This window comes from Tachypleus tridentatus, chromosome 13 (genome assembly GCF_004210375.1).
Source record: "Tachypleus tridentatus isolate NWPU-2018 chromosome 13, ASM421037v1, whole genome shotgun sequence".
NCBI classification, from domain to species: domain Eukaryota; kingdom Metazoa; phylum Arthropoda; class Merostomata; order Xiphosura; family Limulidae; genus Tachypleus; species Tachypleus tridentatus.
In genome coordinates, this window is record NC_134837.1 from 175,742,454 (window position 1) to 175,758,524 (window position 16,071).

At 36.8% G+C, this 16,071-nt stretch overlaps 1 protein-coding gene across 5 annotated transcripts in view; it reads left to right on the plus strand.

Moving 5' to 3' along the window:
• Positions 1-16,071, plus strand: part of LOC143240943 (uncharacterized) — a 98,812-nt gene that overhangs the window by 8,985 nt on the left and 73,756 nt on the right. For 2 of the 5 annotated variants that reach the window (XM_076484217.1, XM_076484218.1), the window contains exon 1: positions 15,758-16,040. The exons of the other annotated variants lie outside the window; for them this stretch is intronic. In XM_076484217.1, the coding sequence (XP_076340332.1) occupies positions 15,988-16,040 (53 nt within the window). In that variant the 5' untranslated portion in view covers positions 15,758-15,987. Of the gene's footprint in view, positions 1-15,757; positions 16,041-16,071 lie in introns of those variants that run through there. 5 annotated transcript variants of the gene reach the window in all.

Consider the following 16,071-nt stretch of genomic DNA (forward strand, 5'->3'; position numbering starts at 1 on the left):
TTCAGAATTACAGCTAACATACGGTATACCGAACTCGAGCGATTTGAAAGGTGGACCTTCGCTCTACGGACCAGTGATTTCATTTTATCTGGAAACTGCATGTATCGCATTGAAACACATATTTTACATGTTATCAACGCTCGTAAACTCAATACAACGCATGTGGTTACGTTGAAGTTTCTGTTATCAAATATTAAAACGTAAGTAAGATTTTGGACAATAATAAAAATCATTGACACGTAGATTCCTCGTACATTAACCTCGTGGTCAGTAGTGTGGAAATGTGTTCTTTTATTCGTGTTATATCAGTGTTTATTTTAGGTGTTAAGTGAATTAATTCGTAGAAATCTTAATAAATGTACAGTGTGATTCCTTGGAATTTATATACCTTATATTTATACGATACGAAGATTAAAAGCAACATTTTCATTTCCCTAAATTAAAAGTACTGTTCAAATTTTAAACCATACCAAGTGTAGCGTCTTATACCCGTAAATCTAAGAGACAAGGGTTGAATGCAAAAATTGTTGTCTTTGTATTGCTAGCATTTTCCGACACTGTTTGTAAATAGAAATACGGCATTGTTAAAACATTATTAATATATTTTGCCGCCTAACTTTATTAGAATGCCGGCAATTGTTTATATTGTTGCCCTAGTCTTCGGCTATTTCTCATGTTTGTTTACAGAAAAATAATACCGTTTTTTCTTCTTAAGTAGAAAACTCTAGTATGACATAGGTTGAAACTGACGTCCTCTTAAATAGAAAACTAGTATGACATAGGTTAAAACTGACGTCTTCTTAAATAACAAACTCGATTATGACATAGGTTGAAACTAACGTCCTCTTAAATAGAAAACTCTACTTTCCTTGGGACTCAGCAAATGAAACAAAACAAAAACTCAACACACTAAGAAACCAAATAAACACAGCCATAAAACTATGCTCACCAGATAAAATTAACGATGAATTAGACAAAATAAAACAATACTTCATCAACATCAATAAGTTTCCTCCACAAACCGTAGAAAACATTATACGCACACACCTAGACAGAAAGCAAAATCAACCAACTAAAGTAAATATATCTCACGAATCAAAAAATCACGAAACCATATGCTGCTGTATACCATATATTCCTGACATCAGCAGAAAAATAACCAACATTTGGCAAAACTTAGTAACAAAATATTACATTCCAGTTAATACCAATTTTATTCAAAAACCAGGCACAAAACTGAGGTCTATACTATGTAAAAACTACACTGACAAACACCACACCAACATTATTTACAAAATACAATGTGATAACTGCCACGACTTCTATATTGGAGAAACAAGTAGAAAAATGGAAACCAGATTCAAAGAACATAAAAAGTCACCTTCACACGTTTTCGAACATTGCAAGTCAAATAAACACAACATAACCATAGAAAACACTCAAATACCAAATAAAGAAACAAACATAAACAAACGCAAAATTAAAGAAGCCTTACTTATACAACAACTTAAACCCAAAATAAACCAATATAAAGGAATGCCTTTATACCTATATTAAAATAATAAAATAAATAAAATTATATATTCAAACATCTAACACCGCCCTCTACATTCCGACACTCAGTTACACAACCCCTTTCAAACATGTGGTCAGCTTCCGGTCAGTTACCTCTTTCTTTGTGAACCTGACGATGACCGAAGAAGGTCGAAACGTTGTTCGCTCTTCCATGTAAAATATTTTCTCAACCCAAACGAGCCGTTTTTGTATATAAAAGAAAACTCTACTATGACAAAAGTTGAAAATGACGTCCTCTTAAATAGAAAACTCTACTATGACAAAAGTTGAAAATGACGTCCTCTTAAATAGAAAATTCTACTATGACATAGGTTGATACTGACGTCCTCTTAAATAAAAAACTCTACTATGACATAGGTTGAAACTGACGTCCTCTTAAATAAAAAACTCTACTATGACAAAGGTTGAAACTGACGTCCTCTTAAATAAAAAACTCTACTATGACAAAGGTTGAAACTGACATCCTCTTAAATAGAAAACTCTACTATGACATAGGTTGAAACTGACGTCCTCTTAAATAGAAAACTCTACTACGACATAGGTTGAAAATGACGTCCTCTTAAATTAAAAACTCTACTATGACATAGGTTGAAACTAATGTCCTCTTAAATAAAAAAAAAACTCTACTATGACATAGGTTGAAAATGACGTCCTCTTAAATGAAAACTCTACTACGACATCGGTTGAAAATGACGTCCTCTTAAATACAAAAATCTACTACGACATAGGTTGAAATTGACGTTTTGTATTTTACTCGTTGTTCAAGCGAAATATTTTTCGTGCTTCACTACATTAAATAACGAAAATCTTACCTATGTATATGTATACGTGATATATTATATCATCTATGCATATAAACTTCTCTCTGTTTTTGTTTACTAGGAAGTAAACAAGGTTATCAGAAATCAAAATAATGCAAAAGGAGCAATTGGTTTTTTTTAAAGTGTATTACGTTAAGGTGTGAATGAACCATCAAAACGTTTCTTCGCTGGAAATAATAGATAAAATGGCAGTTCGCTGTACGTCGGGCTTGAGCATATATAGTCTAGTTGTTGCTGCCTTGCGAAAGCGCAGCTTAGCTTAACGGGAAACTGTCGCAAGCCCAGGAATGTCTGGAACCCTCACTGGTGGTCGAACGCCGTGCGTGTGTATGTTTGTTTGTGTGCGCACACAGAAGGATGACTCAGTTGTCGTTTCTCTTCAAGTCTGCTCACAAGTTAGTGTAGATTTAGCTTGGAAAGCAAAGCTAGCAGAAATAAATAATATAAAAACATACAGGTGTATAATAATAAAAAAGACGGAAAAATTGCACACACATTCTCAATCAGTAGAAATAATTCCTATAAACATAAAGAAACGTTAAAAGTATTTGTTGTAGTTAACTGAATTAATGCAATTTGCTAAGTCTTTTTTTAATGAAAGAATTGCCAGTGTATTTTTTTGTATTGTCATGAAATTACCTAGTGTTGCAAAGGTTCCAATCAAACATGAATAGTATGATATAATACTTTTATTCTATTTCTCATTTTCCTATGAATTTATACAGTTTGTATGCTTATAATTTGTTTGTAGCTCTTATTACGTACATAAAAGGTAATCGATGGTGTAACACGTACCTAAGTGTAACACAGTCATATTGAAGCCTGCTTGGCAATCGAATGAGTAAAAGTGGCAATATGATAGATATGAAAATATTCCGCGTACGAAAGACATTTTGGGTGTTATGTTTGAAAGCCATTTGTTTTATATATTTCAATATCAGATTATTGCGAAACGTCGTTAGGTTAATATGAAAACACAATGTTTCAGTTAAACCTCTGCTAATTCGTCGTTAGGTTAGTATTAAAACACAATGTTTGAGTTAAACCTCTGCTAATTCGTCGTTAGGTTAGTATTAAAACACAATGTTTCAGTTAAAAATCTGCTAATTCGTCGTTAGGTTAGTATTAAAACACAATGTTTCAGTTAAAAATCTGCTAATTCGTCGTTAGGTTAGTATTAAAACACAATGTTTGAGTTAAACCTCTGCTAATTCGTCGTTAGGTTAGTATTAAAACACAATGTTTGAGTTAAACCTCTGCTAATTCGTCGTTAGGTTAGTATTAAAACACAATGTTTCAGTTAAACCTCTGCTAATTCGTCGTTAGGTTAGTATTAAAACACAATGTTTGAGTTAAACCTCTGCTAATTCGTCGTTAGGTTAGTATTAAAACACAATGTTTGAGTTAAACCTCTGCTAATTCGTCGTTAGGTTAGTATTAAAACACAATGTTTGAGTTAAACCTCTGCTAATTCGTCGTTGGGTTAGTATTAAAACACAATGTTTGAGTTAAACCTCTGCTAATTCGTCGTTGGGTTAGTATTAAAACACAATGTTTGAGTTAAACCTCTGCTAATTCGTCGTTGGGTTAGTATTAAAACACAAGGTATCAGTTAAACCTCTGCTAATTCGTCCTTGGGTTAGTATTAAAACACAATGTTTCAGTTAAACATCTGCTAATTCGTCGTTGGGTTAGTATTAAAACACAATGTTTCAGTTAAACATCTGCTAATTCGTCGTTGGGTTAGTATTAAAACACAATGTTTCAGTTAAACATCTGCTAATTCTGTGGCGCGTCCATTTTCTTAATCATGACATTCCGTGACGTACACTTGTAGAACGAACGCCTGACTGTGAAATTACATCGGGGAGAAAAGGGGACGAGGCTTTCAGCTGTGGTTTGCATCGCAGTTGAGGATGTTCTGATTTTAAGTTGTTTTTGTTTTACATGCGCCTGTTTGAGGGTTGATATTGAACTGTTGTGTCTTTAATTCAAGATGCATAACAGAATTTACTTAATGAAGAAGAAAACTAGAGATGTAGCAACTAACAACTCGTAACTGGGTCTTATTGCAGAATACTTTAAATATGCAACTAGTGCAAACCTACGTCGAGAACAGGATCTCTCTTACGTTCGGTTTCAGTTGGGAAGTTATTACTCTTGGAAGTTTTTTAAAACGTGTTGAAGTTTTGTAACAGCTTGACTTAAGTCTCTTACGGTTAAAGGTGTCAACATATAATGTCGGACTTGACGCATGATACGAAAATCGTAAAGCTGTTTTTTTTTTTTTACGCGTCGTTTCTATCAATTTGTATATGTAATATAATTTATTATATTATATCTTATGATCAGAGTTGTTAGGTCTACTTTATTTTCCTAATAGGGATTGGTAGCTAAGTCACAACAGTAATATTGTCCAATCAGTGATCTGTGTGTTCGAATTGTCAACTTTTGCTATTTGGAATGGTTTGGTTTGTTTTAAATTTCGCGCACGAGAACTATCTGCACTAGGCGTCCCTAATTTTGCAGTGTAAGACTAGAAGGAAGTCAGCTAGTCATCACCACCCACCGCCAACTCTTGGGCTACTATTTTACCAACGAATGGTGGGATTGATCGTTACATTATAACACCCCCATGGCTAAAAAGGCGGACATGTTTGGTGTGACGGGGATTCGAACCTGCGACCCTCAGATTAGGAGTCGAGTGCCTTAATTACCTGGCCGTTGCTATTTGGAATTGGTGGATAAGTCATACTACTGTAATATTGTCCAGTAGGTGATCTGTGTGTTTGAATCATCAACTTTAGAATGAGCTTTGTGAGTAACAACACACACATACACAAAAAGAGTCCTCTGTTCCTTCTGAAACTATGTTTTACAGCTATACCGATATAATCTTATGTTAAACGGAACAGTAGATAAATTTCTTAATTACTTCATATTTACATAAGGGAGGGAACGCAAAAAGGAGACAGGTTTGTTTACGAGTGAGAAACATCTGAAAATGTGCATTTCTAACAGTTTCCATTGATTTCCTAAAATAATTTTATGGGAATTTTTGATGTTCATATTAGTGTATGTGTATCTTTTATAAGATATATTTTTAATTTTCTAATTTAGATGTTGACTGGAGAGCGCATAATGTTCAACTCGAAAGTTGAATAGTGATGCCTAGAAAGTTCTAAAAGAGTTATTTTCTAGTAAATTCAAGGAGTAACTCACAAATACAAAGTGAGTAAAGCGTAGAGTTGAATTGTTTCTACTCAGTATGAATCATTTAAGGAGTTTTTGTTTCGTCTACTTTGAGTTACTTGATCGATCAGCCATGAACTTGTACAAATAAATTTATTTTTACGTTAGTGTGGCAGTTAGTCTGACTGTAAACGTAACCAACAATTTGCTATGGTGTTTTTAAGGTTGTGAAAATGTTTAGGAAGAAATAGATTAGTTTGTTATCGTTACGTGGGATGGAGTTTAAAGCATTTTTAAAAAATCGTTAACGAAAGAACATTGTTTAATCATTACTGTTAAAATATCTAATCGATACCAAGCTTTTAATTTGTTTATACACCAGAGGTATACAAACCTTTCCAATTCGCTGCCCGTCTGAATACGTAGGCAATATTTTTAAACTCGTGCTCAATGAGATACTATTGAAGCATTTTCGCTATAGTATTCAATATTTTATTTTGTGTGTTCAATTATGAGAAGAAGATAGGCAGTTGGGGAATCACTACTGCATACAACGTTTTCTATCTTCAACATATCAAAAGTTGTTGCAGTTTTAGAGAAAGAACAAGGTCTTTTTTGAGTCTGCTTTGAGCTTTGAGATAACTTGTTCTATTTTAGCCTACTTTCTAAGTCGCTGTCCATTTATGGTTAATTCTTCGTGTGTCACAGGGGTTTTACCACATCTGATGATTAGCAAGCAATATTTTTTAATGATTGTCCGGCGGGGGATGTTACCCTTTGGGGCTCTTCAGTGGATGTTTTTGACTCGTTCGGAGTATCTCCAACAACTGGAAGCTGGTAACTTTGCTTAAGGTTGCGTGTAATGTCATCTTACGGATATTACTTTGCATAGTAGAAAATTAGCACTGCGTAATATTTTGTCATTTATGTTAAATGTTGCATTGAATCACACGTTTTTCTTTTATTTTTTGTTCGTAACAGTTAAAAGCAAGTTATAATAAGCAAAACTGTAATACTCCTGAGTTTTGTTTTGTTTTTTGTGCCCCCAGTCAATCGGTAAAGTCTGAAGACTTTTTTAACGCTAAAAACCGTGTTTCGATACTCATGTGTGCACATCATTGTATAGCTTTGCTCTTAACAACAAGTAAACCTTTTATTAAAATATATTTTATTCCATTACATTACTTTATAGTTTATTTATTTTTCAGGGGCATATTGATACGTTAATGACTGCTAATTGGTCATTATGGCTTATAGTTCATGTATCAGTGATAGATTGCAAAGAAATAAAAATATTTGGCAGCGTATGTCTAATTCATGCTTTTCTGTAATGGTACTTGTGTCAGTGCAGCAATTATAAGATACTAAGTTGAAGTTATTCTTTCCACATATCACTTTCTACACGTGACACCGTATAGATACTAAGGTATAAAAATGAGCTCTTATACATTAAAACGCCCTTCGTTTAATGCGTGCCTTTATTAAGGCTTATTAGTGAAATGAAGAATAATGCTTGACTGACTGGTTAAAGACGTTTTCATTTTCTTTAGAACTTCAGTTACTTATTTATAACTTGGCTGTAACTGTTTCTTCAGGTCTGATATTTGGGGTTTAATATATAACTCATTGTACCGAATTACAATTAGCTAATAAAATTTGTGTTTATTTCAAAGTGGTGAAACATTTTGATGTATAGAAAATATAGTTCTCTAAAACTCATTTTCTCCTTAAGTTAAAAACAAAGGAGCATGACACAATATGAAATTGAAAAACAAAACTCCCGAAAACCAATATGACCTAGTTTAACTTACGCTGAGGACATAAAACTGGATGAAGTAAAACAAAAGTTTTTATGGCCACATTGTTTTGTCTTTTGCTCGACGAATTTAGTTTTTGATCTGTGTTTTTTCCAATTGAAAATATGTTGGGAAAAATTTCCGCGGGTTTCAACTTTATCTAGTTCATAAACAAACGTTGTTTTGATATTGTTGAATACAAAGGGATCTATAAACTATGCTATTGTTTCCTTACCGTAACTAAACAACCTTTATACGAAGAAAAGGGAGCTCAATGAACCGGTAGGTGTCCACAAACCACAAATATTAAACTGCTGGTTCAGAATATTGACGCAAAGCTGTCACACAGAAGCTGTCTGGCGATAGAGCAGAGGCACAGCTACTCTCACCCACAGCTTCAAAGTGCAAAGTGAGTTTTGACTTAACGGGACTGGAACCAAGAACCTACGGATCCATATTCTGGACACGTTAAACTGTAGGCCAAGCTCGGCATTATGATGATAAAAAAAACAACGAAAGGTATTTCCAGTTGAGCTATTTCAATACGTTTTATTCATTACTTGCTAAATACTTTATAAAGCTTTTGTGGTTAAATGTTTGTATTCCGGCAAAACAATTTGGCGAAACATTGCGAAAGTGTTCTTAGTGTCTTTGACTACTTGAAATTTTGTCGACTTGGAAGTTTTTAAAGTAAGTATTTTTTAACAACATTTACTAGGTACAGTTGAACAGTTAAAATTAAGTGTATGGATGACTAAAAACGGAAGAAAAAGATTTGCTCGTGTAAGCAAGTTAAAGTAGGACGTGTAGCTGGTTGGTTGTTGAAGTTAAGTTGAATGGAGACCGTTTCGTGTAAGCTAGCTAAAGTGGGACGTGTAGCTGGTTAGTTGTCGAAGTTGAATGGGGAGACCGTTTCGTGTGAGCTAGCTAAAGTGGGACGTGTAACTGCTGGTTAGTTGTCGAAGTTAATTAAGTTGAACTAATGTAAGCTTGCTGAACTAGTTTGTGTAGACGTCCAATAGGGTGAATGGAGTGTATTCGGTTTCTTGTCGTTGTAGACATTTCTTTTTAATACGTTCGATGTACTGTCAGCCTCACCCGTCTGACAATATAAAATATTAAATCTCAGCTTCACTTCAGTACGCATGTCCGAATGTAAAGAATACCGAACTTTTATTTACATCATACGAATTTTAAGCATTTTAAAACACTGAACAATGATTACGATCAAATTCGTCGTAAAAAGTGGTAATTTACACACAGATTATAATGATGAGATGATGGAAGTTCAGCAAAAGAAAATAATAAATCATATAAGGTGTGTTTGCCTACTTTCACATAGAGTACTCGAAGGCTATCACCCACCGCCAACTCTAGGACTAATCCTTGCCAACGAATAGTTAGATTCACTGCGATATTATAATTCCCCACTGACTAAGAGAGAGAGTGTGTTGGGTGACTAAAAGAGCGAGTGTGTTGGGTGACTAAAAGAGCGAGTGTGTTGGGTGACTAAGAAAGCGAGTGTGTTGTGTGACAAATTTCGATCCCGGGCTCGCTGAGTCGAGCGCTGAAAATCATCAAACTATGCCAGATTTTGCAAGTGTGTGGCAATGTGTGATGCACTTCACATAAACATTGCTTATACACTTGTGTGAGTGTTTTTACTTTTGCATTTTAGTCTTGTCATACTGAGTTTTCAATAAACGTAATTTTAAAGCTATTTTCGTTTTTCAGTGTCAGTATATGTGACTGATATAATTCACACGTGTTCATAATACAATAGAAGAACGATTTTTCTGTTTATTACCCGCTCAAGTTGTGCTCCAGAGGAAATTCTTGCACGTTAGTTTGCGCAATTATATTTATTATTTATATACAAGTTTATTTTTTTCAAACAGTATCTTGAGGATTTTAATCTTTCATTTTAATAAAATTTTCTTTCGTCGTACTGTTACTCAATGCTCACTGTAAAAAGTGTAATTTTTCAGACTTGGAACCAGTTTCAGTTCTTCAGACCAGTTTTCCAGTTTCTTTTTAATTTTCTTCTGCATATATCATAGTACGTAATTATTTTCGCTTTATTGCGTAAACGTTGAGTTCATGCTTTAGTGTTTAACTGTAGTTCTGAAACGGTTTGACAGATTTTATTCAAAATCATAAGATTATTAGGCCATTAAGGTTTAGGAAATAGTCTCGAATTGAATCTGTTATGAGGTGTACGCTTTAAAAGCTGTTACATTCTTTGAAAAGAAGATTAGCAGTTGTGGCAAGCCATTCCGATATCTTACCCCCCCTTTCAAATGTAAATATATCGTTTGTTTTGAATTTCGCGCAAAGTTGCATCAGGGCTATCTGCGCTAGCCGTCCCTAATTTAGCAGTGTAAGACTAAAGGTAGCTAGTCTCCACCACCCACCGCCAACTCTCGGGCTACTTTTTTTTACCAACGAATGGTGGGATTGGCCGTCACATTATAACGTCCTCACGGCTGAAAGGGCGAGCATGTTTGGTGTGACGGGGATTCGAACCCGCAACCCTCGGATTAGGAGTCGACTGCCTTAACCACCTGCCCATGCCGGGCCTAAATGTATCGTATATTAAGATGTTTGTTTGTGAATTCGTTTGTGATCAAATTCCTCTCATATTTTTAGAGTTAGCAAGTCCAAACTCAGCGGGCAGAATCGCTATAGCTTGGGGAGAGGGGGTAAGTCTTACCCAGTAGGTTGCCAACGTCTAGGATAATATTTGCATGGTCGCGCAACTTAAATCTGGTAATAAATTTTGTGTTTCTGGCCTCACTTTGGATTTTGAGGGGTGTCATTTTTGGAACTTTCGATGCCTGTATTTGAAAGCTAGCGGACCCATACTTGGCACATGCATTCACGTTCCAAGGGAGGTTGTCCAAACATATTTTCCAGTTTGTTTTTTTAAATATAAAACATGCTATCTTTGGTTTGCAGAAACTGGAAAGGTTGTTGTTTTTCGAACTTTTAAATCTTATAAGAAATTGAAAAATGTCGCTTAAGTTCATCATAATTTCACGCTTTAGGATGTTTAAATTGAAAATCTCTTTTGAATGTTCTAAACTATTACAATTGGGCGACACAAGCGACCCTACGAAAAGAGCGTGTAATTCGTAAGTACTTCTAAAGGTTAATCTTAGAAATCATGTTGTAGATATTTGATAATCAATTATTAGCCTTTTCAATTTGTTGGGAGTTCTTCAAAACAGGCAGTCCATTGATTACTGTCTATAACATTAGTACGCATATATTCGTATTAAAACAGCTTCCCTGTTTATTGTATTCGCGAAGAAGTAAAACTTGCGTTCCTTGTTCTATAAATTTATGAACAATTGTGCAGTTGTTTATTACTTTCTTATTGTTTTTGACAAACTTGCAACTCAATATTTTGAAATGAATATCCCCATGTTTTTTTTCTTTTACGAGGAATAGGATTAAAAATTGAAAATGCATACATGTAAAACTGTAGTTATAAAACGTTTGCAATTTAAAGTAAATTTTAGTGATATTGAAATAATGACACAAAGAACCATAAAGAAAAGCATGACAAAAAAACTGAAGAACATGACAACCGATGTACGTGTCCAGGAACATAAAGAAGCAGTGGTAGAACACGACAACCGATGTACGTGTCCAGGAACATAAAAAAAGCAGTGGTAGAACACGACAACCGATGTACGTGTCCAGGAACATAAAAAAGCAGTGGTAGAACACGACAACCGATGTACGTGTCCAGGAACATAAAGAAGTAGTGGTAGAACACGACAACCGATGTACGTGTCCAGGAACATAAAGAAGTAGTGGTAGAACACGACAACCGATGTACGTGTCCAGGAACATAAAGAAGTAGTGGTAGAACACGACAACCGATGTACGTGTCCAGGAACATGAAGTAGTGGTAGAACACGACAACCGATGTACGTGTCCAGGTAAAGAAGTGGTAGAACACGACAACCGATGTACGTGTCCAGGAACATAAAGAAGTAGTGGTAGAACACGACAACCGATGTACGTGTCCAGGAACATAAAGAAGCAGTGGTAGAACACGACAACCGATGTACGTGTCCAGGAACATAAAGAAGCAGTGGTAGAACACGACAACCGATGTACGTGTCCAGGAACATAAAAAGCAGTGGTAGAACACGACAACCGATGTACGTGTCCAGGAACATAAAAAAGCAGTGGTAGAACACGACAACCGATGTACGTGTCCAGGAACATAAAAAAGTAGTGGTAGAACACGACAACCGATGTACGTGTCCAGGAACATAAAAAAGTAGTGGTAGAACACGACAACCGATGTACGTGTCCAGGAACATAAAGAAGTAGTGGTAGAACACGACAACCGATGTACGTGTCCAGGAACATAAAGAAGTAGTGGTAGAACACGACAACCGATGTACGTGTCCAGGAACATAAAGAAGTAGTGGTAGAACACGACAACCGATGTACGTGTCCAGGAACATAAAGAAGCAGTGGTAGAACACGACAACCGATGTACGTGTCCAGGAACATAAAGAAGCAGTGGTAGAACACGACAACCGATGTACGTGTCCAGGAACATAAAGAAGCAGTGGTAGAACACGACAACCGATGTACGTGTCCAGGAACATAAAGAAGCAGTGGTAGAACACGACAACCGATGTACGTGTCCAGGAACATAAAGAAGTAGTGGTAGAACACGACAACCGATGTACGTGTCCAGGAACATAAAAAAGCAGTGGTAGAACACGACAACCGATGTACGTGTCCAGGAACATAAAAAAAGCAGTGGTAGAACACGACAACCGATGTACGTGTCCAGGAACATAAAAAAGCAGTGGTAGAACACGACAACCGATGTACGTGTCCAGGAACATAAAAAAAGCAGTGGTAGAACACGACAACCGATGTACGTGTCCAGGAACATAAAAAAAGCAGTGGTAGAACACGACAACCGATGTACGTGTCCAGGAACATAAAAAAAGCAGTGGTAGAACACGACAACCGATGTACGTGTCCAGGAACATAAAAAAAGCAGTGGTAGAACACGACAACCGATGTACGTGTCCAGGAACATAAAAAAAGCAGTGGTAGAACACGACAACCGATGTACGTGTCCAGGAACATAAAAAAGCAGTGGTAGAACACGACAACCGATGTACGTGTCCAGGAACATAAAAAAAGCAGTGGTAGAACACGACAACCGATGTACGTGTCCAGGAACATAAAAAAAGCAGTGGTAGAACACGACAACCGATGTACGTGTCCAGGAACATAAAAAAAGCAGTGGTAGAACACGACAACCGATGTACGTGTCCAGGAACATAAAAAAAGCAGTGGTAGAACACGACAACCGATGTACGTGTCCAGGAACATAAAAAAGCAGTGGTAGAACACGACAACCGATGTACGTGTCCAGGAACATAAAGAAGCAGTGGTAGAACACGACAACCGATGTACGTGTCCAGGAACATAAAAAAAGCAGTGGTAGAACACGACAACCGATGTACGTGTCCAGGAACATAAAAAAAGCAGTGGTAGAACACGACAACCGATGTACGTGTCCAGGAACATAAAAAAGCAGTGGTAGAACACGACAACCGATGTACGTGTCCAGGGACATAAAAAAGCAGTGGTAGAACACGACAACCGATGTACGTGTCCAGGAACATAAAAAAGCAGTGGTAGAACACGACAACCGATGTACGTGTCCAGGAACATAAAAAAGCAGTGGTAGAACACGACAACCGATGTACGTGTCCAGGAACATAAAGAAGCAGTGGTAGAACACGACAACCGATGTACGTGTCCAGGAACATAAAGAAGCAGTGGTAGAACACGACAACCGATGTACGTGTCCAGGAACATAAAGAAGCAGTGGTAGAACACGACAACCGATGTACGTGTCCAGGAACATAAAGAAGCAGTGGTAGAACACGACAACCGATGTACGTGTCCAGGAACATAAAGAAGCAGTGGTAGAACACGACAACCGATGTACGTGTCCAGGAACATAAAAAAAAGCAGTGGTAGAACACGACAACCGATGTACGTGTCCAGGAACATAAAAAAAGCAGTGGTAGAACACGACAACCGATGTACGTGTCCAGGAACATAAAAAAAGCAGTGGTAGAACACGACAACCGATGTACGTGTCCAGGAACATAAAAAAAGCAGTGGTAGAACACGACAACCGATGTACGTGTCCAGGAACATAAAAAAAGCAGTGGTAGAACACGACAACCGATGTACGTGTCCAGGAACATAAAAAAAGCAGTGGTAGAACACGACAACCGATGTACGTGTCCAGGAACATAAAAAAAGCAGTGGTAGAACACGACAACCGATGTACGTGTCCAGGAACATAAAGAAGCAGTGGTAGAACACGACAACCGATGTACGTGTCCAGGAACATAAAAAAGCAGTGGTAGAACACGACAACCGATGTACGTGTCCAGGAACATCCAGGAACATAAAAAAAGCAGTGGTAGAACACGACAACCGATGTACGTGTCCAGGGACATAAAAAAAGCAGTGGTAGAACACGACAACCGATGTACGTGTCCAGGGACATAAAAAAAGCAGTGGTAGAACACGACAACCGATGTACGTGTCCAGGAACATAAAAAAAGCAGTGGTAGAACACGACAACCGATGTACGTGTCCAGGAACATAAAAAAAGCAGTGGTAGAACACGACAAAAAGCAGTGGTAGAACACGACAACCGATGTACGTGTCCAGGAACATAAAAAAAGCAGTGGTAGAACACGACAACCGATGTACGTGTCCAGGAACATAAAGAAGCAGTGGTAGAACACGACAACCGATGTACGTGTCCAGGAACATAAAGAAGCAGTGGCAGAAAGCGACAACAGAAATCGGAATTAAATAACTAAGAGTGATAATCATGTGAAAGATGCATAAGTTACTGTAAATGCAGAGATGCCAATTGTATATTGACGTGTAGAGGGAGCGATTTAAAGGATAAACAACTCAATGTTTAGAGTTTTGCCAGAATAGCTGAAATCATACTCTCTTATCCCCTGAGTGAAAATAGGGCTGCGGTGCCAATTGAACGAACGTGAAGATAAACAGCGACCCCTATTTCCACTAAATAACTGGAACATTCCACAGCTACGATGATTGTTCATAGTTAGTTCTTTTGTAGTGGTTATCGTGAAATACGATACACCAAACACGTGAAAGTCGAAGCGTCCCCTAATTGTAATTAACGAAAGTGGACAAAAACTGTGACATATAAACGCTTTGTTCCTATGTATTGTTTCGTCACTTTTGTTGATCTCTGGCTTAAATTAACGAACAATCTGTTTTTTTAACATAGTAGATATAGTTGATACTTGCATGAGATTATATATTGATCAATGTACCAGTAGGTCAGTGTGTGAGATTAGACGATACTAGAATATTAATAGCGTAGTTAAACAATTATACATCTGTAATTTAGAGAAACATTGTAAGGATGTAATATTTAATACACTATTTCTTTGGGCATGTGGCATCGTAGTGGTTTGGTGTCATACACGAAAGATACTTCGACCTAATCTGACCGCTGTATTTGTCTGTAATAAAAACTGCCATTTCACGTAGTCCAGTCCTCCGCTGGTACAGCGGTAAGTTGTAGTCCAGTTCCCCGCTGGTACAGCGGTAAGTATTCGGATTTACAACACTAAAATCAGGGGGTTCGATTCCCCTCGGTGGACTCAGCAGATAGCTCAATGTGGCTTTGCTATAAGAAAGCGCTCGCGAACACAACATTAACTTTCTCCAAGTGTGACAAAAAGCTTGACATTCAAGATGTAACAGAAATGTTTTTCGAAATTAGACAGTATTTAATCGTGATTTTACCTAATTTTAGTCTGTAATTATCGCAATAGTTTAAAAGTGGTGCGAAAATACGCAGTAAAACCCAATGTCAGTAGATGTGACAATAATGACGTAAGTTCATATTGCATCAAAGTATGTTCATTTTAAACACTAAATATCCGAGTAAAATTGCGCAATTAATACGTAATTAAAAAATAAAATTACTGTTTTGTAAGAACACTTTCTGTGAATATGAATAATTTATTTCACTTAATTTGTACTGTGTCCAAAACAAAACTTTTGATTACCGAATTCTGGGAAGTTGATAACTCTTTTTACATGTGTTTTTCAAGTAATTTATGCAGGTGTAACCATGTGATCTTATATCTATTTAAGAACTGTCTCACGTGATATTCGTGTTGCTTAAAGTAAAAAGCTTTTATCTTGCGTCCTGAATTGAAGTTAATGCCTAGAGCATATACTAAGCCCACTGCTTAACCAAAAAATTAAACGGACGTGAAGGTTGGCAAGATGCCAGCACTCGACGACATGACCTTCTTTCTCGTATATAGATTTAGTAATACTGCATGTGATATACCGTAGTCTTTGACACTGTGACAATGTTGTGTTAACACGCTGTGTTCTTCTAAACTCTACAAAATCATGGCTGGTTAATTCGAGATATTGCCATCGAACGTATTTCTAAAACTGATTTGTTTTTGATAAGATGTGGCCTTGATAAATGTTTCTTCGTACTGACTGACAAATTCTGAGCTATGATAGACAGCTCAGCACCACAATTTGGGCGAGAATGGTCCCCTTGCATTAGGTCAGTGTTTCGTATTAATATTTAAATCTGT